Source organism: Panthera leo, chromosome B4 (genome assembly GCF_018350215.1).
Source record: "Panthera leo isolate Ple1 chromosome B4, P.leo_Ple1_pat1.1, whole genome shotgun sequence".
In the NCBI taxonomy this organism is placed as follows: Eukaryota; Metazoa; Chordata; class Mammalia; order Carnivora; family Felidae; genus Panthera; species Panthera leo.
This window is the reverse complement of record NC_056685.1, coordinates 113931475-113957581: the sequence shown is the minus strand read 5'-3', so window position 1 is coordinate 113957581 and position 26107 is coordinate 113931475. Positions and strand designations below refer to the sequence as shown.

The following is a 26107-nucleotide window of genomic DNA, read 5'->3' as shown; positions in this document are numbered from 1 at the left end:
GGAACAAGGGGGAAGGAAGGGGGCGGTGACCAGAACCTTATAAAACAAGGACCCTTGCTTATAGTCCTGGGACATTCACCTTCAAATGTCCCCTTTCTGTTAAGAGAGCTTTCCTACTAATTCTTTCTTTCTAATCTTATACTCTAATAAGCTTTTGCCTGCAGCTCACTTTATTTTGTGTCCACCTCTTCATTCTTTGAAGTGGTAAGACAATGAACCCTGGGTACTGAGGTAAAATATCCTGCAACACCACGGTTGTGAGATCTCCATGCCCTGAGTGGGGCTGCTTCAGATTCTCTCTCCCTCTCCCTCTGCCCTCCCCTGGTCACCCACTTTCTCTCTCTCTCTCTCTCTCTCTCTCTCTCTCTCTCTCTCTCTCAAAATGTCTCAAAATGACAAAACAAAAGAAAGCAAAACAAAACAAAACCCATCTTCAGCTAAAGATGAAAGAAAAGCGGACAGATGTGTTGGTTGCTGGTAGGTTGTGAGACTTAAGGGAGATGATTCATCTTCAGAAATACCAAATAAAAGCTGTGCTGTCTAGTTAACAGCAGGTTTACAACCTATTGGAAATATTGATGAACCCCCTCCTCCCCACAATGGAGTCCCAAACCCTTAGACACTTTACTTCCCGATTCTTCCCCTCTCCTTTTTGAGGACTTATTTTTGTGGGCTTTACAATGAGCATGCACCAAAAAAACAAAGGGAGGAGGGAATTAAAGTCTCTGCATCACCTCAGGGAATGTACATTTGCTCCAATCAGACTACTTTTTGCCTTACGTGGGCACAGGTGTTGACTAGATTAATGCTGTAATCTCTAGTACTCAGCCAATGAGGAATGGGGGGGAGGGGCTTGCATGCTAGGAGATAAATTGTCTGCTGCAACTGCCCCAAGTGTGCCTGTCCCTCAGACACTCGCTCTTGTAAGAATGTTGATTAAAGCCTTGCTTCACTGCGCTCTAAGTCTCTGTGTCCATCCTTGGACTGGGTCGGTGGGCTTATTTCTCACTGGGTGGGGGAGGGAAGCCAGTTCTGGGAGGCAACCAGGAAAAGCCATATTCCCTCTTCCTGGTACTGAGAGAGGACACTCTTACAAATAGAGACTTCCTTACAAAATGATAACTTATACCCTTTTTACACAGCATCTCCATCGGCCACTTTTTTTTTTTTAAGTTTATTTATTTTTGAGAGAGACAGAGACAGTGTGAGGGAGGGGCAGAGAGGGAGTGAGACACAGAATCCCGAGCAGGCTCCACACCGCCAGCACAGAGCCCGATGCAGGGCTTGAACTCACAAATTGTAAGTTCATGACCTAAGGTGAAACCAAGAGCTTAACCAACTGAGCCACTCAGGTGTTCCTGCATCAGCCACTTCTCAAAATAATCAGTTCTAAATAATCCTTCTGCCAAAGAGGTATATTTTGGGGTGACAAATCCTGCTATCTATCAGAACAAAATTTTCATCTGGATTTCAAGTTGAATGGGGCAAATTAACCATTGTTTTTGAAGGCTCCACCATTCTCCACACCTTGAGCAAGATGTATGAGGTTGAAGGGGATCGGAATATGCCACTTGAGTGTATTAATTATTTTGAGCTAAAGGCAACTGAGAAATAGCAGAAAGAGCCAGAGACGTTGAAATAAATTTCTGGGCCCAAGATGGAGCTGCTTCTGTAGGGGCCAGGGAGGGGTGGGGACTGCCATGTAAGCAAATCAAAGCTCAGATAACCTTTCCAGTGGGAGCCCGACCAGAAACATAGCATACCCAGTTAACCAGTCCCTTAATGCCAAGGCAACCATGGGCCTTCTCACTGAAATTGATGACGTGGCCCCCACCAATCAGATATTTTCTTTTTTTTTTTTAATAAATGAATTTTCTAAATTTTTTAAATTTTTATTTTTTTAATGTTTATTTATTTTTGAGAGAGAGACAGAGCATGAGTGAGGGAGGGGCAGAGAAAGAGGGAGACACAGAATCCCAAACAGGCTCCAGGCTCTGAGCTGTCAGCACAGAGCCTGACATGGGGCTCGAACTCAATGAACCGTGAGATCATGACCTGAGCCGAAGTTGGAAGTTCCACCGACTGAGCCACCCAGGTCCCCAGATGTTTTCTACTTGTCTCTTCCTTGTTCTTTGTTCTTTATCCTGTAAAAGCCTCTCGCCTTTTGCTCCATTTTGCCATTCTCTGAAACACTGTCCACTTAATGAAATGTTAAATAAAGTTCGTTCATATACCCTGAATTGTCCAATTTATTTTATTTTTAAGGTTATTTATTTATTTCGAGGGAGAGAGAGAAAGCATGAGCAGGGGAGGGGCAGAGAGAGAAGGAGAGAATCTTAAGCAGACTTTTCATGCTGTCAGCACAGAGCCCGACCTGGGGCTCCAACTCATGAACTTTGAGATAATGACCTGAGCTGAAATCAGGAGTTGAACACTTAACCGACTTAGCCACCCAGGTGCCCCAGCTTAAATTGTCTTCTTGAATCATCTTTTTTTTTTTTTCAAGATTTTTAATGTTCTTAAAGCAATCTCTACACAATCTTGAACTCACAACACAAGATCAAGAGTTGCACACTCCACTGAGTCAGCCAGGCACCCCTTCAATCATCTTTTTAGCAGAGTTCTCTGCCCTCCCTCTTTCTGCCTAAAAGCAGGTTATAAACTTTCCTCCCGGTACCAGCTAAGGAAAGCTCTCTTTACTACTTGTTAAAAGATAAACTGAGGCTTATTAAAAATTTTAAGAGTTTATTTGAGCAAAGTTTATTAGCGTCGGGCAGTTCCAAATCAGAAGTGGTTAGCATTCTACCCACCTAGCTAAGGGCAAGACTTATATTTCCTATTCTTGGGGAGCAAGATTTCCTGTCCCCTTCAAGAGCCTGCTAGCTGAACTAAGAATCAAATTGGCATGAGACAGATTAACATGAGAAAACCAAACTTAAAAGTGTTATATATGGGAAATCCACATAGACGTGGAAATTCCAAAGACAGGCAAAGGAGGTGTGTTTGAGGAGGGGTAGGGGTCTGGGACTTCAAAGGGAAGGAATGCAATTCACAGGAAGATGAAAAAGAGTAAACATTTGGTAAACAAATATTTGCCCTGGGCTCCTGAAGGGCCAGTCAGATAACATTCCTCTCTACTAATGGTTCTTATTCTGGAAAAGACCTCCAATTTAGATTCTTCTAGGTGATTTAAGGAGGGGTAAAAGTTTCCTTGAGCCCTCGGGGTCTTGATTGCCTTTAGCTCAAAATAATCCACATGCTGAAGTGGCCTGTCTGGGGGCAGCCTGCCCTTTCCCCACCATTTATCTGCCCGAGAAACCAAAACTCTTTTCCCTTTGCGTAGTCGCTTCTCAAAGTCACCCTTTATTAAAATGATATATAAGCCTGAAAATCCAACCGCTTCTTTGGGTTTTTCTCTCCCTCTTCTTCCTCTTCCTCATCCTCTTCCTCTTCCTCCTCCTTCTTGTCTTTTTCCTTCATGAAGACCTTATGCATATATAAATGAGTATCAGTAGAAATGGTCTGCTTCGTCTGTTAATCTGTCTTTTGTTACTTTACTTTGCACATCTTCAGGTAGTACTCAAGATGAGAAAGTAGAGGAAACGTTTTCTCAAAATAAATAAACATTAAAAAAGACAAGAAGAAAAGGTGCATGGGTGGCTCAGTTGGTTAAGCTTTTGACTCTTCATTTCCGCTCAGGTCATTATCTCACGGTTGGTGAGATCGAGCCCTGTGTTGGGCTCTGTGCTGACGGTGTGGAGCCTGCTTGGGATTCTCTCTCTCTCCCTCTCCTTCTCTGCCCCTCCCCCCTGCTCCCCTGCTTTCTCTCTCTGTCTCTCTTTGAAAATAAATAAACATTTAAAAAAAGAGAGAGAAGGGAAAGGGAAAGTTTTTCTTCTTCTACAAGGCAAAAAGGAGAGGAGATGGTATTTCCCCAAAGTTGCCTTTAATTTTCTCACCAGATTACTTTGTTTGCTTGTCCATTTTATATATTGACTGAAATCTGCCAAATGAAATGCATTTTTGGATCTCATTTTTTAGTCAACTAACCTGTAAAAAGCATTGTCCTTAAAGCATTTTTTAAAGGTGTACCTTGTATTTTTTATGTAATCTTGCAAGTGCTGATATTAAATATATGTAGAAGTGACAGCATGAATGAGGTGATTGCCCTAAATTATAAGGTTGATTTTTTTTTCTCCTGTAAAAAGAAAAGAGGTTTTTCTTTTTCTTTTTTCTTTTTTGAAGTACAGATAGATATAGAGGAAGGAGAGAAAGTGTGTGAGAAAGAGCTCCTCTTCCACCCAGAATATTTTCTACATAATAATAATTTAACTATTAATAATAATAATATTAAGTAAAGTACTTTATCATCTCTCATTCCTTATTCATCCCACCTTTTCTGTGGCAAGGCATTTTCAGATTAGTATATTATAAAGGATCATTTATTTGAGTCCTGACAATAATATTCTACTTTAGATTTTCAGACAATTCTAAAGCAATTCATACTCTTAAGCAATGTAGTGTTTGAAACAGATGGCCTCTGGAATCTTCTAGCACTGAGTTTCTATCAACTCATAAGGAGAGATGGAAGTGAGGTAGGTCTAAATTCTATACAACTTATCATTCTAATTATGCAGCCCAGGGAAGGCAACTGGCTGTCAAGAGACCTCGGGAAGTTCATTTACATTGGTAAATTTGCTGTGGTACAAGCTCTGAATCTTTGCTTTGCAGGCTCAGAACTTGAACTTTTGTCAGCACATTGAAAGTAAAGTTTTCTCTTGGCAAACTCATATTATCCAAGCTCACCGAGACTGAAATGTCATTTTATTAATTTACAGTGGGCAATAAAATATTCATGCAGATTGTTACGCTTGCATCAACAGGACTGGGGCATTTACTCTTTACAGACAACACTGCCTGGGAAGCCAATTATAATTGAAAAATTGGCAGGGGTGGGGAGGGGGTCTGTATTCAGAACAAGAGGAGGCAGTTGAAGGTTGATGTACCTTAGGGACAGACTTGCCCTGTAGCCTAGAGTGTTTTGAGACCGCCAGGGTCTCTTTTCCCCCAGAATAGGATTGAGTACAAAATTAGGGTGCACATAGGTTGGGTAGCTTAGTTGGGGGTATGTGGTGGGGGTAAGAGTTGGGCATGAGTGGGAATTAGACAAAGGGAGGATGAACGTAGGGAACATTTCAAGCATGTGTAATGACCAAGAGTAGGGGAAAGACTGATGAATCAGGAAACTGCAATAGTTCAGCATGCCTGAATTGTATAGTGCAAGGAAAATAATGTCAAGAGGTAAGAACTCAGAGGTAGCTGGGGCAAGAGCATGTGATGGCCTTGTAAGCCACAGTAAGGGATTTGAATCTGTATCCTCAAAATCATGGGGAACTCATGAAAAAATTTAAGCAAGGGAATAATGATGATCAGATTTGTGCTTTAGAAAGATCATTCCAGCAGCACTGTAGAGAATGAATTAGAAGAATGCAGACCAAAAACAGAGATGAGCTGGCATCTCAGGTTACAATGGAATGACTCAAAAAATGGGATGATACGAGATAGAATTTGCAGGACTGGGGGGCACATGGGTGGCTCAGTTGGTTAAAGCACCTGGCTCTTGATTTCGGCTCGGGTCATGATTTCCTGGTTCATGAGAGCCCCTGCGTGGGGCTCTGTGCTGGCAGCATGGAGCCTGTGTGGGATTTTCACTCTTCCTCTGTCTTTGCCTTCCCCCACTCACACTCTCTCTCTTTCTCTCAAAATAAATAAACATTAAAAAAAAAAAAAGAATTTGCAGGAGTGGGTGATTAATTGAATATGGACAAAAATAAAAAGGGAACAAAGAAGACAATTTCTGGCTTGAGCATGCCAGCACTGATACAGGAACCCTGGAGGTCACAGGAAATTGGATGAAATTGTGAGCAGAAGAGGCAGAGAATGAGTCAGTTTAGAGTTTAGACATATCGAATTGAGCTTGAGGATTCTGTAGATTGAAATGGTTTTGTCTAGCAGGCTATTAAATATTTAAGCTTCATATTTAGAGGAGAGAGCCAGACTGCAGATTTGGGGATCACCAGCAAATAAATAGTATGTAATAGAAACCATAAAAATGTGTGGTGACCCATTGAGAAGATATAGGATGTAGGTAATAATAATAATACCAATCGCTCTTCTGGGTGCCTTCTGGCAACCTCCTTCCAGAGTTGAGTAGTTCTAGTACATGACTAGAGGCTTTGAGTCCAGGTTCATGACATGATTTGTTTTCACACAAGGCAACCTCTTGGAAGACTTACTGAGCTAACAATCACATAAAACAAAAACATTTCACTTGTATTTGTTAAACAGCCTTAAAGTAGCCCCAGAAGTCACATTTGGAGCAAGTCACTAGGTCCCGCCCACCTTCAAGGGAAGAATGAGAGCCTACCTTTTGGTGGGAGGAGTGTCAAATAATCTGCAGATATAGTTTAAAATCATCACAGTCAGGGAAAACAGAGGCTACATGTTTTGGAGGCTTTACCCTGTAAGTTTACTGTGAATAAGTGGCCTGAAATTTAATTCCTTCCTTCCTTCCTTCCTTCCTTCCTTCCTTCCTTCCTTCCTTCCTTCCAAACTCATTTACAGAGATTGGCTACCATCTTGTCACAATAAAAAAATTCCAAATTGAAAGCACGTATCTTTCTTTAAAAAAATTTTTTTTTAAACAATGCAAGTTTATTATCTTATGGTTCTGGAGGCAAGACATCTACAGTCCACTAGACTTAAGTCAAAGGTGTCTTCAGGGGTTGGTTCCCTCTGGAGACTCAAGGAGAGAATGTTTCTCTGCCTTTTCCAGCTTCTGGAGCCTGGCTGTACTCCTTGGCTCATGACCCCTTCCTCACATCATTCCAAGACAAGGAAACTGAAGGGAATCTGTGAAAAACAAGCTGTTTTTTTTTTTCCTTTCCTTTTCTTGCTTCTATTCTACCTAAGACTTGCACCCCTGCCTTCCACATACCTTAATGTATGTCCTCCTTTTCTTTTACTGTTTTTTAATTTTTCTTTCTTTCTTTCTTTCTTTCTTTCTTTCTTTCTTTCTTTCTTTCGTCCTCTTTATGAAGGTCAAGAAGTTAAGGATTTCTTTGGACCCTTCCAGCCCAACAGACAGAATACCTACGGAGTGATCAGCTGAGGTCATCATGTACATTTTCTAAGACCCCTGGCTCCAGAGCATAAGTGGCATATAGAGGACACCTGAGCAAGGGCTTGTTCGCTAAGTTCCCGGATGCCTGTGAGGACATGTGCCCCAGATCATCATCCTCCATAAAAGCCCTAGACCCCAAGCAAAGACGACATTCATTCTTCTTTCTTTTCTGAGTCTCCCAGACATTCGTGCCCTCTGTATCTGCTCTCTCTCTTTAGGTCTTCAAAAAACTCTGCTCTCGCTTCCTGCTGGCTTACATTCGATTTCGATCCTGCATGCAGCCAAGGACCCCCCTTGGCTGGTCCGGTGGGACCCCCCCCCCCCCCCCCGAGTCCTTGGACCCGGCCTGCTGGCATCAGTTCCAACCCCTTATTTCCGTTGTCACACATTCCACTTCCCCCTGTGTCTCAAATCTCTCTGATTTTTTAATTGTGGTAAAATATCCCTAATGTCAAATTTAGCATTTTAATTATTTTTAAGTGGACCATTCAGTGGCATACAATACATACACATCATCCGATAACCATTCCTAACATCTATTTCCAGAACTTTTTAATTGAAAAGAGTTTTAAAATGTTGGCCCTTATTATTATTATTATTATTATTATTATTATTATTATTATTTTGAGAGAGAGAGAGAGAGAAAGGAGAGAGCATAAGTGGGTGAAGGGCAAAGAGAGAGGCAGAGAGAGAATCCGAAGCAGGCTCCATGCCCGGTGCAGAGGCCGACAAGGAGCTGGATCCCACAGCTGTGAGATCATGACCTGAGCTGAAAGCAACAGTGGGATGCCTCACCGACTGAGTCACCCAGGCACCCTGACCATTATTTTTATCATTACCTTCAATGTGGTATATGGGAAGAATCAGAGCTTGGTAGGCATGGACAAGTTTCCAACTTCTGATCCTCAGTGAATTCACCTATGATATTTAGCTAGAGTTGTAGACAGCATAAATGAGGTGTCTAGAACTAGGCCAGGCTCTTTGCTCTTAATAGTTTATTTAGATCTAGTGTATATGAACATACAGAATCCAGTTTATTTTCTTTTTTTTAAGGTTTTTTAAAATTTTTAATTTTGAGAGAGAGCAGAAAGAGGGAGAGGGGCAAAGAGAGGAGAGAGAGAGAGACAGAGAGAGACAGAGAGAGAATCCAGGCAGGCTCCATGCTGTCATCACAGAGCCAGACATGGGGCTCAATCTCATAAACTGTGAAATCATGATCTGAGCTGAATCGAGCTGAAATCTGATGCTTAACCAACTGAGCCCCCCGGGCGCTCCAAATCTAGTTTATTTTCCAACACTTCTCCAGAAGGAAGATAGCTCGACTCCTATTTAACGTGAGATCTTAACGGCCCGGCTTCCGGAGACTGAACTTGATCTGCTCGCTACGTCCACTGGCTCCCTTGCTCTTTGGCTCCTTGTTTGGCTGGACCAGTGGGAAGCACCTGCGGGAAATCCTGAAGGTGGAAGGGAGAGAGGACAGGACGTATACTTCCTTGGTATCCTCCCTTTCATGTCTAAGTGTTCTCTAAATATTCCTTTACTGAAGGTCACAGCTCTTGTCCTGCTGCTGCCAGTCTGTCGCATAGTTCTCCTTGAGTTCTGGTAACGGCTTCCTCCTCTTGCCCCTTTAGGCACTAGTCCAACTAGATCTGCGGGAACTCCTTCTGTTGCTAACAAAGGTGTGCTTTCCCATTTCTTACTGGTTTTCTCAACCTCTGACCATACCCATTTAAACATTTCCCTCCTTCAAAATATTTTCTAATTTTTTTTTTAATGTTTATTTATTTCTGTGAGAGAGAGAGTGAGACAGAGCATGAGCCGAGGAGGGGCAGAGAGAGAGGAAGACACAGAATCTGAAGCAGGCTCCAGGCTTTGAGCTGTCAGCACAGAGCCCGACGCAGGCCTTCAACTCGTGAACCGCGAGATCATGACCTGAGCTGAAGTCGGAAGCCCAACCGACTGAGCCACCCAGGTGCCTCCAAAATGTTTTCAATTACACTTTTTCTTTCTGGGCCCCTGATTGATACGTTCCTTTGTTTTGTTTTTGTTTTTTTGTTTTTTTGTTTTTTGTTTTTTTTGTTTTTTTTTTGGTAACAAATCTTACTCAGAATTCTATTGTGCAAAAAAGATAAAAATGAAGCTGCCTCAGCTGATGCAAGGATGAATAATACAGGGCCTCAACTGCTTGCTTCTCCCCATCGACCGAGGTGACTTCTGAGAACTTAGGGTTTGGAGGGACACACTTAGAAAAACACTGGACTGAGAAAATCCAAGGAAATGCCAGCCCTGACCCATGTTTGGATGGCATCTCTCTACGAAACTCATGAAATAAATTCACCTGACCTCACACACACACACACACACACACTTGGGAAACATGTGAGAGCACAGCTTTAGATCCTGGTTCCATTTCTACAAGGCATCTGCACTGTCTCTCATAGTAGTCCATGTGCCTTACTTATTACGTTTGGTTAGCTGTTTCAGCGGGGGGGTCTACAGGTTGGTTTCTCAGTTTAAAGGCTGATAAGAATGATGATTTGGGGGTACCTGGGTGGCTCAGTTGGTGGTCTCTGACTCTTAATTTTGGCTCAGGTCACGATCTCACATTTTGTGAGTCCCAGCTCCGTGGTGTCAGGCTCTCTGCACGGATAGAGCTGAGCCTGCTTGGGATTTTCTTTCTTTGTCTCTCTCTGCCCCTCCCCTGCTCTCTCTCTCTCTCTCTCTCTCAAAAATATACAAATACATTTTTTTTTAAAGTGATTATTTGGATTTGGCCTAACATCAATTTCACTTTGATTTACTATTGAATTTTTTCTTCAAATACACAATGTAGAGAATATTCACAAGATTAAAAAAAAAAGAGTTATCCTAGCTTGCCACTGTTTGCTTAGTTCCCAGAATGTGTGGTTTTGGAAAACCCATGCAGAACGAGAAGTCTACCAGGTCAGAAATCCCAACCATAAACTTTGGATTGGATGAACCATCTCAGCACTCAAGAGTTCTGCCCTGTTATCATAAATGGGAATTTTTGTTGTGTCACCTCTACATGATCCCCTGGTTTGTTTCATTCTCCATGAATGTGTGGTTTAAATGCAATTGGCCATGGCCTATCACATATATATTAAGGGCGTCATTTTTATTACATCTTAAAATATAACTATTATTTTGGATCTTCCCTAAACCTGCCTCCAAAGAAATTCAGTGGTGACCTGATACTTTTTTTGAGGTTAATCAAGTCAACTAGAATATGGAAAAAACCAATAGAGACTTCTGGAGAATTCACGTATCTCCCACGCGTTAGAAGTCCTTGCCTTTGCCTCCCTCCTCATGATCCCCTCAAAGGCTAAAAGAAGCACGATTGATAGTAGGCTTCAATTGGTTCAGTGCTGCTAATATAATTTGTTAAAAGTGAACAATTCAGTTAAGTTAAAAAAAAAATCTACTTGATGACAAATAGCTGTCTGGTAGTCCTGTGTCTATACCTTAGGATCTCTAAACTATTTTTGTCTTACATATACAAAGCCATCATCTGCATTTTGCTTATTGTGTTGTGAATTTTCATGGATTTGCTTTGCTTCTAATTGCAAATGAATTATGTGGTTGTCACATGTTAAATTGACAAGAAGAAAAATGTTCTAATTTACAGAGGGTCAGGAATAGGTTGTTTCCCAGAAACACTGGGAAATTTTCAAGAGTCAAGCAACATACATACATACTAAAGGAAAAGAAAAACGATGACCACATAGGATCAAAAGATTATTGAACTGCTCTCAAGATTGTTGGATTTGGACCATATCTTCACAAGTAGGAAGATACTAGTTTGAGGTACCTTGTAAGGCAGCCGTTATAAGAATAATTGTATACCCTTCTATCTTAGTTTGCACTGCTGTAACAAAACTCTACGGAGCAGGTGTCAGAAATGTATCGCTCACCGTTCTGGAGGCTGGAAGTCTGAGATGAGGGTGCCAGCATGGTTGGCTGAGGGCCATCTTTTGACTGCAGACTTCTTGGATCTTCACATGGAGGAAGGGCCTAGAGAACTCTATGATTTCTTTTATAAGAACACTACTCTCATTCATGAGCGTTCCACCCTCATGACCTAATTACCTCTCAAAGGCCCTACCTACTAGTATCACCTTTGGGGGTTAGGATACATGTGAATTTTGGGTGGGGGCACAAACATTCAAACCATAGCCCCTTTCCTTCCTTTTTTCTTTCCTCCCTCCTTTCCTCCATCTCCCTTTCCTTCCTTCCTCCCTTCCTTCCTTCTCTCTTCCCTTCCTCCCTCCCTTCTTTCAATCTTTCCTCCTTTCCATCTTTCTTCCCTTCCTTCCCTCCTTCCTCAACAAATATTTATTGAGCACTGTTTAAATTATTGAGGATTCAGCAGTGAACAAGAGTCAAGGTCCTTATACTCAGGGAACTTACATTCTTTGGGGAGACATAAATAGACAAACAAGAAAAGTCAGAAATGATAGTTTTCTCTGCTATGCAGAGAAGTAAAATGGGTGATGTAATGGACTGGAGACCCATTAGAAGAGGTGATCCTTGAAGATATCTCTGAGGAGGTGACTTTTTTTTTTTTAAAGCTTTCTTTTTTTTTTTTTTTTTTTTTTTTTTTTTAGTAATATCTACACACAGCACGGGGTTTGAACTTAGAACCTGAGATCAAGAGTCACATGCTCTTCTGTCTGTGCCTGCCAGGTTCCCCTGAGGAAGTGACTTATAAGGTGCCACATGAATGCCGTGAAGTTAGCCATAAGATCTCAGGGAACAACATTTCCTAAATCGGAACAGGTTGGCACAAAGGCAGGAATGACCTCTGTGCAATGGAAGAATAAAAGTTCAAAGTCTGGGGCATGATAAACCAAGGGGAGAGTGTTATAAATGGAAGGCAGAGAAGTGGGCAGGGCCAGATGGACAGGGTGCGTGAGCCAGGATAAAGTCTTTGGATTTTATTGTGATTGTAATTGGAAGCTTCAATGAAGAAGGACAGTGACATTATTTGATTTGCATTTTAAAAAGTTGTTCCTAGTTGCTCTGTAGTTTATGGATGATAGGGAAGTCAAAGTGAAAACAGGGAGACTGACCAGGAAACTCTTACAGTGGTCTGGACAGGAGATGAAGGTGCTAAGACTAGGGTGATAATGGAAAGAAGTGGCAGATTTAGGATTAGCTTTGGAGGTAGACCTGTTGGGATTTTCTTTCAGATGGATTGACTGGCGGAAGGGGAAGTGATAAGATAAAGAGAGAACTCAAACTCCAAGATTTTGGGTTTGATCCACCCAAGTTCCTAGTGGAAGTATATAGAGAGACAAGAAAACTGGCAGAGAAGCATTTTGATAATAAAAATGAAGCCGTTTTGTTTGGGCCATGTTAAGTTTGAGATGCTCATTAGACATCCAAGGAGAACTATGCAGATGGTTTGTTGTGGAGGTCTGGAAATCTGGGGAGAGGTCAGCACAGGAGATATAGACTCGGGGATCTTTGGGCAGACAGATGAAATTTAAAGCCAGGAGACTGGTTGAGATCACTTCTAGGCTCTGTGGGACAGATAAAAGGAGGGACCCTAGAACAGAGCAGGGACACTGTAACATTAAGTTATGCAGTAGAGAAGTCAAAGGAGTCTGGAAGGAACGGCCATCAAGGAGAAAAGCCAGAAAGTGGATTGTCAAGGAAGCCAAGAGAATAAAATGATTTGAGGAGAGAGTAGTCAATTGTTCTCAGTGTCAGTAACAAAGTCAAAGCAATAAACTTGTCTGTGGATTTGGCAACAGGTAGGTCATTAGCATTAACATGAGTAGTCTCATTGGAGTAGGTGAGAAGGAGGCTTGATTGGAGTGAGTTAGGAAGAAAATGCAAGGTAAGACAGTGAAACCACTATCTGTGTGATAGCCATTGTGGACAAAGACCAGAGAAGAGAAAGAAGGTGGGGAAAGGGTAGCAAGACTGCTGCCAGATCATGTTCAGTGACTGAGCTCTGTGGTATTTTAAGTTCATTTATTTATTTTGAGAGAGGGGGAGCACAGAGAGGTGCAGAGAGAGAGAATCCCAAGCAGGCTCCCAGCTGTAAGCGCAGAGCCCAGAGCAGGACTTGGGGCTGGACTCAGGAACTGTGAGATCATGACCTGAGCCCAAATCGACAGTTGGATGCTCAACTGACTGGGCCACCCAGGTGCCCCCGAGCTCTGTGGCTATTAATGTAAAATGAGCACAATAGCCCCTGTGGTACATATGTGTGCACCTCTAACAACATTCAGCTCCTCCTGTGCAGCACACAGTAGATGGGTAGTTGGGTTTGGGTTCTGCTAGATGAAAACAGTGGAGGAAGTAGAGGGAGGTGAAGGTGTTAAGTATATTCATAAGGGGGTGGGGGTGGCTATGAAGCTGGATCGTGGCTTTAAGTTAGGTTTTGGTGGAAATGAGGATGCTAGGGAAATGACTGATAGTAAGAAAGTGAGAGGAGCCAATGGAGTGAAGATCTTGATGGAATCAAAGAATTAATTGAATTGAAAAGAATATTAATGTAAGAGAGGTGAATAGATAGGGGTTAGTGGCCAGAGAGAGTAAGCAGTTATGTGTGGGAAGATGCTAAATTAGTGAAGATTATTCTTACGTTATTATGTCTCACCCAATGTTTATTTACTTTTGAGCAATTACATTCTCTAGTGTATTATTCCAGTCAGATCATAAGCTGCAGGGGAGCACACAAACTTTTGAATAATCCACCTAGCTGAGCAGATGAGTCTCTTATATTATTATTATATTAATTACATAATAATTATATTATTATTATATTAATTATATATCATTATTATATTAACTACATATTATAATATTATTATATTCCACAGGAGGGGCATCTGTCTGGTTCAGTCAGAATAGTGTAAGACTCTTGATCTCTGAGCTGTGAGTTCAAGCGCCACGTTAGGTATAGAGATTACTAAAAAAAAAAAAAAAAAAAAAAAGATTCTGCAGAATTCCAGTGTAGAAGGCCTTAGCATGTGACATTAACAAACAGCTTTAAACTAAATAAACTTTTGAAAAATAAACGAAAAAGAGAAACAAATGTCACTTAAAAAAAAGAAACTTGTTGGGAATGCAAGCTGGTGCAGCCACTCTGGAAAACAGTATGGAGGTTCCTCAAAAAACTAAAAATACAACTACCCTATGACCCAACAATTGCACTACTTGGCATTTATCCATGGGATACAGGTGTGCTGTTTTGAAGGGACACATACACCCCCATGTTTATAGCAGCACTATCAACAATAGCCAAAGTATGGAAAGAGCCCAAATGTACATCGATGGATGAATGGATAAAGAAGATGTGGTGTATGTACACACACACACACACACACACACACACACACACACACACACACACAATGGCCTATTACTCGGCAATCAAAAAGAATGAAATCTTGCCATTTGCAACTATGTGGATGGAACTGGAGGGTATTATGCTAAGTGAAATTAGTCAGAGAAAGACAAAAATCCTATGACTCCACTCATATGAGGACTTTAAGAGAAAAAACAGATCAACATAAGGGAAGGGAAACAAAAATAATATAAAAACAGGGAGGGGGACAAAACAGAAGAGACTCATAAGTATGGAGAACAAACTGAGGGTTACTGGAGGGGTTGTGGGAGGGGGATGGGCTAAATGGGTAAGGGGCACTAAGGAATCTACTCCTGAAATCATTGTTGCATTATATGCTAAGTAATTTGGATGTAAATTTTAAAAAAGAAAAAAGAAAATTAAAAAAAAAGAAAAAGGGTTAAATAAGAAAAAACAAAAAAAATATGTTGATTTCACAACTACAAAAAACACTTGTTTCCTTTCTCTACTTACAACCCTTTTATTTTTTTAAGATTTTTTTATTTTTATTTTTAAGTAATCTCAACACCCAGCATGGGGCTTGAACCCACAACCCTGAGATAGAGAGTCACACACTCTACTGAATGTATCAGTCAGGAACCCCTACTTCTAACACTTCCAACACCCAATGTGCGGGGTTTTATTCCACACCAGGTAATTTGCCAATTCTCTGGATAGCAGTTGGGTGTCTGTTGGGAAAATGAATAGAATTTTACACCACAAGATGGCCGATGGGACTAAAACAAGCTCTGGTCTCTAGTTTAGAGACCCCTCTTCCGGGTTCTTTTTGCCCTGTTTGCCGCGCGAGTGAAAACCCATCACAGATATGGAAGCTGACAACTATAAATTACCCTTCCCCCCTTCATTCGGGGCTCAGATCTTGGAGAAACAGTCTCCTCTGAGACCGCTGGTGCTAAATAAATCTCCGATCCACCAAGATCTCCAAGTGCCGCTTGGTTTTTCCGCCAGCGTTCCGGCCTGGTTCTGTAACATGTCCTACCATTTAATTCAATTCTGATACAAACTACCTGGAGCCAGTGCAGACCCTCCAGGTTCAGGGCTCAGTCCACAAGATTGCCCCCACTTCAGACACCAGTCACAAGGTTCAGGTTGTCACCTTTACTTTGGACCAGTTGGCTATAAATTGGAGGTTCCCACAACACCCTCCTCAGGTTTGATAATTTGCTATAACAGCTCAAAGATCTCAGGGAAACTCTTTACTTACCATTACTGATTTATTATAAAAGATGCAACTCAGGAACAGCCAAATGGAAGGGATTCGTAGGGCAAGCTATGGGGGAAGGGGGAGGGGTTCCCTCTTCTCTGGGCATATCATTCTTCTAGTACCTTGGTGTGTTGGCTAACCTGGAAGCTCTCCTGGGTTTAGGATCTTTATAGAGGTTCTATTACATAGCTATGGTTGATTAAATCAATGACCATTAGTGATTAACTCTTTGAGTCCCTCTTCCCTACAGGAGGTGGGGGGGATGGGGGGCCTCAAAAATTGCAACCTTCTAATCATGCCTTGACCTTTCTGGAGATTAGCTCCTATGAGAAAGCTATCTAGGGACCCCCAACCACCACTCATCCCATTAGCACACAAAAAGACACTCAAGGGGCACCTGGGTGGCTCAGACCCTTGAGCATTCAACTCTTAATTCAGCTCAGGTCATGATTCCATGGTCCTGGGATTGGGCCCTGTGTTGGGCTCTGAGCTGAGCAGACTCAGTGTTCCATGCTGATTCATTCATTCATTCTCTCTCTCTCCCTCTGCACCTCTCCCCTGCTGGCTCTTGCTTTCTTTCAAGGGTCTTAGAAGCTTTGGTGTCAGGAAGTAGGGTCAAAGATTAAATATTAGAACAAAAGATGCTTCTAGCATCCTGCCAGTCAGGAAATTACAAGGGTCTTACAAACTCTGTGTCAGGATCTTGGTACAGAGACCAAGTATATATTTATTATGCCACATAGTTTTATCACCCTATGTTGGTCAAAGTATTTCCCATGTTGTCTGAAAATAAAGCACCCTGTGTCTGGAAAGATGGAAAAGTGTGTGCTTTGCTATGTTTGTCTGGAAATATTTAAGTGCAATAATCAATAGTGATTAATAATGTATTAGTTTTAGGTGTGACTATTTTGTTGCACTATAGACACACACACTAAAACACAGAACATGTTTGGAATAGAAACATATTATATCATATGCTTTACACTTTAGAAAAAACACTTACATTAACTCATTTGAAAAATAGTATTTGCTGCATCTTTTCAAACAATCTGGAAGTACTTTCCAAAAAGCACTCCATTCATTGCTTGGGTAGACAAGGTCAATTGCATTACTCCTTCTTTTCCTATTTAAATAATATTAAAGTTTTCTCTTCTTCTCAGGGTAAAACTTCTGAACCTCTTAGCTTGTGAATATTAGCAGAATGGTAGGACTCTGGAGCTGTGATTGTTGAGTTTAAATGATGACATGGTGCCTGGAAGTCAATTTGAAGTCCACGTCCTTGTTTTGGCACACTGTTTATCTGTGACCTTATTATTTTTTCTTTATGAAACATACGCATTAATGTTGACTCAACTCATATACCTATTATTCGAATAGGACTTAAAATTCCTTAGGAGAATGGGCCACACATGTGCTTTAGAAAGACAAAGTGTATCATGTTAGCGACATCAGTCCATTAAATGTTGTTGTTATGGTCCAGAAAGGAGAACCCTAAACTTCTCTTGCCAACTCAAATTCCAGTTTCTTCCTATCCTTTCTTCTGATTCTATACTTTCTCTTTGGCTGAAATTGGAAGCAAAAAGGGAGTAGAGAAAGGAAAGCAGGGGTTGAAGAAGAGGAGGAAAGCCCAACAGACAGGTTAATCCTGTCTGCGATTCTCTGCTTTCACCCAGGGGCTAAGCTCTTCCAGCAGAAATGAAGATGCAGTCCAGGCTCGGCCGAGACCAGGGTCACGTTGACAAATGTGACGAAGCAGCCTGAGTTTTGGTCGCAGGTGCGCACCCCGCAACCCCTCCACCCGCCGAGGTCTGGGACCACCCCAGGCCGCGGCCCAGGTCCCTCCATCCACCTCCCGGCGGGCACGCGGTCGGCGCGCGGGCACGGCCTCTGACGGAGCGCGGGCGTGCGCTCGGCGGCCACGGCGTCCCCTTGCCCGCCGGAAGGAGCGGCGGCGCCAGCGTCCTGCCGCCTGTCCGTCACGCAGCCGCCCACGCCGCCGTCGCTTCGGATTGGTCGCAGGCCGGGCCGGGCCCCTTAGGGCCCCGCCCCCCGCGGATGGACAGGCCGGGAGGGCGTGGCGCGACGGGCGGGTCCGCCCAGCTGTCAGTTACGGGGGCGGCCCGGCCGGCGGGCGGGCGCTCGCTGGCTACCTCGTCTCTCGCTCGCGCGCGCTCCCTCTCGCCGCCTGTGGGGAAGTCGGGGCCGCCCGAGCGGCTGCCGCCACCGCCTCGCCCCGACCTCCTCCCCGGTCCCTTCCCGGCTCAGTCTCTCCCGCCCGCGCACCCCCGAGTAGTGAGTGGTCCCGCGTAAGGTCCGGAGAGTCACCGCGGCGGCCCGGGTGGTGTTTAAACCATGTTTAGGAGGATTTTGCAGAGGGTAAGAGAGTGAAACCGTCTTTCCGGCAGCACGTGAGCGGGAGAGCCCGAGTCCGGGGCTGCGGGCGCCGCCGCCGAGCTGAGGAGCCCAGGCGGCGGCGTGGACGCCCCTCCTCAGCGCGGGCTCCTTCCTTCTGTAGGCCCCGCAGCCCCGGGAGGCGGTTAGGCCTCGGCCGTCCTCTCCGGGGGCGGGCCGCGGGGGCAGGGAGGGCGGGTGGGGCGGCGGCGGCGGGGCGGCAGGCCGGAGCCCGGGCCGGCGCCGAGTCCCCGGCGGCCCCGCGCGCCCAGGCCCGGCGCCGCGCTCCCGCGCGGGGCTGTCAGTGCGACGGGCGGCGGGGCGGGAGGGTGTGGTGCCGGCGCGTTCCTTCCAGCTCCGGGAATGGCAACGCAAAGGGAGTTAGTGCGTCCAGACGGGTGGAGAGCGCCCCGTGGGAGATCGCGGGAGGCTTGCTCAGCCTCTGCATCCTTCGCGCCCACCGCGCCCCCCAACTTTGCACGCACCTGCCACTCTCGGCTGGACAGTATTGCAGGGTAATGTGGTTAAACCCGGCCTAGCTCGGGCCCAATCGTGGTACCGACACTTACTGGCAAAGTCAGCTGAGGAAGAAGATATTACTCACTCTTGGAACGCCCCCCCCCAACCCCCAGTTAAAAATGCGTTTCCCCCTCTCAGCCCAGGACCCTTTTTGAGCTCTCCAAGAATAAATTCGCAGTAAGCCTTATCCAGTGATATACGCATACTCCTTCACTTTCTGCCAGTGCTACTATCCCTATTGGAAATCTGGGGGAAAAAAAAAAAACAACAACAAAAAACCCTTAAGATATAAAAAATAAGAACATTGGAAAGCTGTAGGTGTGTTGTTTAGAAATCAGTTCCTGGAATAATAATAGGGCATATTTTCCTACAAGAGTTACTGTACTCAAGTTTTTGTTTTGGATAGCTTTTTTTTTTTTTTTTTTTTTTTGAAAGTGATGGGGGTGTGCAACAAAATGTAAATGATTGAAAAGTTGGGGCCAAACTCATTAGATGGCTGCTGGGGAAGTAGCCTCACTAGTTCAAAGGACAAAAGACATTAGTGCGTTTGTAGTATTCAGCCAAGGAATGTGCCAAAGACAGTTGAGTCATCCACTATATGGAAAGGGAGTGTTCCTGGCTCCTGCATAGCTTTGTGAAATGTTCAAGTCATGTGAAACTTGGTCATCCGTCAGGGGGAGAAATAGTTAACTTTTGAATCTACCACCCCGTATTGACATTTGATGATTTTCTGCAGTGGTTTTGTCAGAGTCTTTTAAAATCTTGATAAGCCGATGATTTTGGCAGTAGCAAGGGCATGCCCTTTACCCTTGCCGTCAGTTCCTGTGTTCCATAGTAAAGACATCTGTGCATGATTTGCTTGTAGTACTTGGAGATTTTTCTTTTATGGGACCTGGAGGAACGGATTAGCTCATGCTTCAGATTGTGTTTCTGTCGTAGTTCCACATCTGAAAATTAGTTTGCCTATGGTCTGCTTTAAAGTTTATAAATAAAACAAAGTGTTTACTGACTTACCAGCAGCTTCTGGTAGGGTTGCCTGGCTGGCTCAGTCCGGGGAGCATGCGACTCTTGAGCCTGGGTTCAAGTTGTGAGTTCGAGCCCCATGTTGGGTGTAAAGATTACTTAAAAAAAAAAAAAAAGATTAATTAAAAAAAAAATATTCTGGCATTTATAGATTCGTTTTCAGAAATATGGAATACTTTCCAGTACTCTTGGTTTAATGTTGTTAAGCATTACCATCATATTAGGACTATTTTTATATAAAGACCACGTGTTGATACATACACATCAACTGTGACCGAAGTTTTAATTAAAACTGCAAAATTGGAATTTATTCTGGTTATTACTGAGATGTGGTATAGAATCATCACATATGACTTAAGTCAGTTGAAGACTGACTTTCTTAACCAACGCGTTATTGACATTTGTGACTGGATAATTCTTTGTTGTGGGGGGCTGTCCTTTGAATCTGAGATGTTTAGCAGGATCCCTGGCTTCTCCTCACTTCAGACCAGTAGCACCCTTCCCCCATTCCCTTTCCCCTCGTGACAACCAAAAATATCTCTGTACTTTACCATATTCCCCTATGGACAAAATTGCCCTTGATTGAGAACCACTGTGTTAAATATGTATACTCTTTTATACGTATAAAATTTGAATTGTTTCTCAGTTACTTTTTGTTCCCTGTGTATTTATTGAGTGTCAGTAAATGTCAGACATATGCAAGGGGCTGGGAAACACTTGATAAATGGGTCCTCCCTTTAAAACTCACAGCCAGATAGAGGATGTCGACCATTTAAAAGTAATTACAGAGTGCCCTGGGTGCCACTCTGGGTCAGGGTGTTGGGACCATCAGGAAAACTTCTGGTAGGAGGGCATATTCCTACAGTATATACCTTATTGACTCCACAGGTGGTATTCACTAACAAGTATAACTAGAATCTTTAAATTATGTAACATGGCAACCATTTTATTTTACCCCACCCTGATAATCTTATTTCTCGGCGGAGGTGATAAGATATTAAGATGAAAGTTGCTAATTTCGGGATTTGTTTGAAATGGTCTCCATGCTTTAACATTCTCTTTTTGGATGACCTTTTCATTTTAACTGCTGTTATTTTCTTCTGAATAGTGTCCTTTAAAAAGCATTTTTAAAGAAGAAACAGACAATGTGCTTGCAGTCAGTTGTAACTCTGAGTCACTGAACATCACCAATAAGGTCCCAGGGTACTTTACAGAAAATGTTTCTGTTTTCTTCTTCCTTTTTTTTTTTTTTTTTTTTTTCCATTAGCTTACTATAAGTTGTCTTTCTGAGGCTTGAAAGGGTCTGATTTAGAAAAAAAATTCTTTTTATGGTTGCTTCAACATGTATGTATTGACTATTTCGCTTAATGGTCCTTTGAAGAGAAATACGAATTTAAAGTGCTTGATGACCATGGGGCGTCTGGCTGGTTTAATTGGTGGAATATGCAATTCTTCATCTTGGGGTTGTAGGTTTGAGCTCCACGTTGGGTATAGAGATTCCTTAAAAATAAAATCTTAAAAAAAATAATAAAGTGCTTGATGACCAGACAGATAGATGATCAGCATTTAGTACTTTAGGCAGTATGTAAACTTTGTTGCTATTTCTTTCTTAAGGAATTTACAGTGGTTTAATTAGAGTATTAGATTTCCTTTCGCTGGTATATGCCAATAACATTGCTAAAGAAAAAAATGGACTTAAGTATTCTAGAATTGTAGAAATAAAAGGCTTTTTTTATGGTCAGCAGGTCTATTTGATTTTAAAAATGAGGAAGTATAAACAGATTAAGTGATTTATCTAAGGGCAACACGGTTAGTAGATGTCAAAACTGAGCCAAGAGCCAGATTTTCCCAACTCAATCCATTTCTCTTTCTCTGGTACCTTGTTGCCCTTTCCACTACTACTCAATTGATATGGTTAGCACTCTGCTAATCACAGTGGAAGATATTGGGAAAATATGAGACATAACTTCTTCCTCAAGGATATGATTAAGTGCCAGAGAAATTGGTACAGACAACGAAGGCTGTAGTGGTACAAAAGAGGAAAGATCAGAATGATCCTGTGTGAGTGGGTAGTCTCCTTGGAGAAAATGAGCATGAGGTGGGGTTTTGAAGAATGTGTGTGTGTGTAGGAGAGGTCTTAGGAAGGTTTCTTTTTCGGAAGGAGTTACAGTATAAGTAAAGATGCAGAGATGGGAATGAGTTCGTTCTTCCTGCCTTCCTCCTTCCTTTACATATTACTTTTCAGTAAGCAGATATTTGTAACACTTGGCTATGTGCTAGAAACTGGGGATACAACAGTGAGTAAGATACAGTCCTTACACTCAAGTAGCTTACACCAAGTGACTTTTAGAAGAGATCTGTTTACAGCACAGAGAAATTGAGAGAAATTTACAAAGATAGTGTGACACCCCATTGTGGAGATTCTTGATCTTCTAGCTCATCCCTGTTCAATGCAAATGTGAATTTCATATGTAATTTGAAGTTTCTAGTAGCCACATTTAAAGTAAGAAGAGGTGAAAAAAAAATAAAGTAAAAAGAGGTGAAATTAATTTTTAAAACATATTTCTTTTGACCATGTATCTAAAATATTCAATATAAAAATTATGATATATCTTACATTCTCTCTCTCTCTGTTTTTTAACTAGGTATCTGAAATCTGGTGTGTATTTTGTACTAACAGCATATCTCAATTTGTACTAATCATATTTCAATTATTCTATAGCCCTGTGTATTGGGTGATGCCGTTTTAGTTGAATGCATATTTAACTTTTAACTTTTTATTTGGAACTAGTTTCAAACTTACAAAAAGTTGCAAGAATAAAATAATAGGAACAAGGAACAGCTTAAAAAAATTTTTTTTTCAAGTTTATTTATTTATTTTGAGACAGAGAGAGAGAAAGGACAGAGGAGGGGCAGAGAGAGAGGGAGAGAGAGTGAATCCCAAGCAGGCTTTCAGATGTGGGGCTTGAACTCACAAACTGTGAGATCATGACCTGGGCTGAGATTAAGAGTCAGATGTTTAACCTACTGAGCACCTAGGTGCCACTACAAGGAACATTTTTCTCACTTTCTTCTCTCTTCTTTTTCTGTGTCTTTTTTTTTTTTTTTTTCTTCTTCTCTGACTCATTTGAGGATCAATTATGGTCTTTTACCTCTGAATACTTCAATGAAGAATAGGAATATTTATTTACATAGCCACTGTATAGTTGCCAACTTTATAAATGTACTTTGGTTCAGTTACTATCTATAATTCCAGTTTTGTCAGTTGATCTGGTATGTCCTTTGTAACATTTTGCCCTCACCAGTTTAGGGTCCAGTTAGGATTAGGTATTATATTTAGTTGTCATATTGCTATAGTCTCTTTTTATCTGGAACATTTCCACGGCATTTGTTTGTATTTATGAAGAGTACAGATCCCCTCCTGCTTTTTTCCCCCTACACTGTTCTTCATGTTATGTTTATGTGATATTTTCTTGTGATTAGATTGAGATTATGCATTCTTGGCCAGGATGTTGCCTAGAACATGTTGCCTCACATCTGGAGACCCAGGGTGTCTTTCTGTCCTTCGTAGGTGCTGTTAGATTTGATTACCTTGTCAAAGGTCAAGGTGTAGCCCATTTTTGACTGTATAATACTATTCTTTCTTCTTTTGCCATTAGTAGGCATCTACTTATAAGACCCTGCAAATATCTTGCTCCTTATCAAAAATTTCCCTTAAATTTAGCATCCATTGTTCATTCTTTGTTGTTCATTGCCTATCTAGTCTTCACCATAATGACTGCAAAATGATGATTTTCCCACTCCAGCATTCCCTTCTCCTTCACCAATTGGTCATTGGGTTTCCCGTTCCTCCTTCCCTCTCTCCCTCCCTCTCCATTTCCTTTCTGTCAGCTTCCTTTTTTCTTTACTAATTTCAGTTTTTAAAAATGGTTTATAACTCATCACTGTTCTTAATTATTTTGGTGCTCTAATTGTGTCAGATTTGAACAGTGGGAGCCCATTAGGGTGGCCCTGTGTCCTTTTGACATTCTCCAATAATTTTTTTTTAACCTCTTCGCTACTTTTTGGTATAACAGTGTATTCTAAGCTCATCCATTACTCTTTCCTAGCCCTGAAAATAGCCAATTCTCTGAGGAGCTCTGTTTCTTTTAGTGGGGATCCAGATCTGGGGTAACTTTTCTTCTTGTTTATTTCAGCAGACAAATCTGACATTTTGAACTTTATTCTGTAGGCATTATGAAATCAATAAGATTTTATTAAGCAGGGGTGCCTGGCTGGCTCAGTTGTAAGAGAATGCAATACTTGGTCTTGGGGTTGTGTGTTCGAGCCCATATTGGGTGTAGAGATTACAAAAATAAAATCTAAAAAAAAAAAAGGTTTTATTAAGCAGTGAAATATATCTGGTATGCAAGACAGGCAAAATTTTCCTCTACCTTCTTAGGGTGTGTCTGGCTGGGCCTAAGAATTTAACTGACATAAGGCAGACTAACAGGAGAAAAGCATGCAAGTTTTATTAAAATTTTACATGTATATGAGAAGCTTCACAAGAGTATGAGGACCCAAAGAAGTGACCAGACCAGGTGTTTATACCTTGTAGACAAAGAAACAATACGTTTGTGAAGAACTGACAAGACAGTGGGTTTGGGTTAGGGGTAGTAAGTGGTGAAGAAGTAGCCAAGAAGATAAAGGTTAGTTTAAGAGGTTTGTTTATGCAGATTTCTCAGTTCCAAATTCTCTGTGTCTACTGATGAGAAAATCTTTTTTCCTCCTGGTACAGCGAGGGTGCCTCTCACATGAGAGTTTTATCTCTTGCTTTCAAAAAGAAAAAAGAGGGTCAGAGTGTTCTTATACCTGCTGTTGTAGTGCCTTTAATTAAAGATAATCAATATGCTAACCGGGCATATTTTGGAATGACATTCTGGCTTTCTTCAGGCACAGAGTTGGGAGTTAAAAAGTTTGTGGAATGAGTATGAAAGGAATGTTTTAAGGAAGAGTAATTTGTCAGTGTTGCATGTGATGGATTAAAACCATAGGAGAGTATAGGTAGAGATGAGATAGGAGAGATTTTGATATTTTAGGCGCTCAGAAATTAGAATTTACATTAGAATGACGACAGTGTGTGCAGGAAAAGGTAATGTATAAGGAAGACCTTTTGAACATATCTCTTCCTCACATGCGTAGTATGGGCCCACTGTGTGTTGTGGACACACTGATGAGTAAAAGACATAAACCCCCGTGGAGCTTGGTGTAAGAGAAACTGTTCAAAAATCCCATAGCTATATGGTCATGTGGGTGAGTCTTAGGAAGGAAAAGCACAGGGAGCCCCAAGAGCATACAGCAAGAGGGACCTGATCTAAACTAAGATGTTAGGGAAGGCTTCCTAGATTGGTTACACACTTAAGTTTGATGCAGTTACTACTAATTTATGAAACACATTTTAAAAAGTGGTATTATTTTCTCTCTGTGGAGATTTATTTTTAGTGTGTTAAGAATAGCGATTGAGATACAAAAGAACCAGGGCTCGAACTAAGTTTTCTCTTCTTATCCTGGTGGTCTTTTGCTTGAGCTAAAGAGAGAGTATAATTAGTGGTTAACAGTCTGAACTCTTGAGCCAGACTGTCTAGGGTGATATTGTTTCCTAGTTACTAGCTGAGTAGCTTTGGGCAAGTTACTTGATTTCTCTGTCTCCTTAATAATAATAGTACCTGTCTCATAGGGTTGTTGTGAGGGGGTACTGAATTAATACATGTAAACGTCTGTGACAGTACCTGGCACAGAGTAACTACCTCTCTATAAATGTTAGCTATTGCTGATGTTGGTATTTTGTTACTATATACTCCAGGTTTCTTCAAGGAACACTTTTCTTATCAATCTCCTTGTGTATGTGTGTGTGTGCATGTGTGTACAGTCATTCATCATACTATTGGGCATTTATTCTGTGCAAATTGCTGGGCTTGGGGATAAAAAACTCTTGCGGAGTTTTAATGAGGGAGACAGATACTTAAATAATTACAAAGTAATTTGGAAGATGTTGGGGCACCTGGGTGGCTCAGTTGGTTAAGCCTCCAACTCTCAGTTTAGGCTCAGGTCATGATCTCACAGTTTGTGAGTTCGAGCCCCACATCGGGCTCTGGGCTGACAGTGCAGAGCCTCCTTGGGATTCTCTCTGTCTCTCTCTGTCTCTCTGTCTCTCTCTGTCTCTCTGTTTCTCTCTTCCTCTCTCTCTCTCCCTGACCTTCCCTGCTCATGTGCGCTCTCCCTCTTTCAAAATAAATAAATAAAAACTAAAAAAACCCACAATGTAATGTGCTAAGTGTTAATAGATACACAGAGGAAGAGTTTGTGAGCACAAAAGAAAGAGTAATTCTGTGAGGGGAGGGGTAGG

The 26107-nt window shown here is 42.0% G+C and overlaps 1 protein-coding gene across 3 annotated transcripts in view; it reads left to right on the top strand.

The window, feature by feature from the left end:
* The first annotated feature begins 17930 nt into the window (after positions 1-17930).
* Positions 17931-26107, top strand: part of EEA1 (early endosome antigen 1) — a 114240-nt gene continuing 106063 nt past the window's right edge. For 2 of the 3 annotated variants that reach the window (XM_042947352.1, XM_042947351.1), the window contains exon 1: positions 17932-18165. In XM_042947352.1, the coding sequence (XP_042803286.1) occupies positions 18142-18165 (24 nt within the window). In that variant the 5' untranslated portion in view covers positions 17932-18141. Of the gene's footprint in view, positions 18166-26107 lie in introns of all 3 variants that reach the window. The other variant, XM_042947350.1, reaches the window with a different exon arrangement.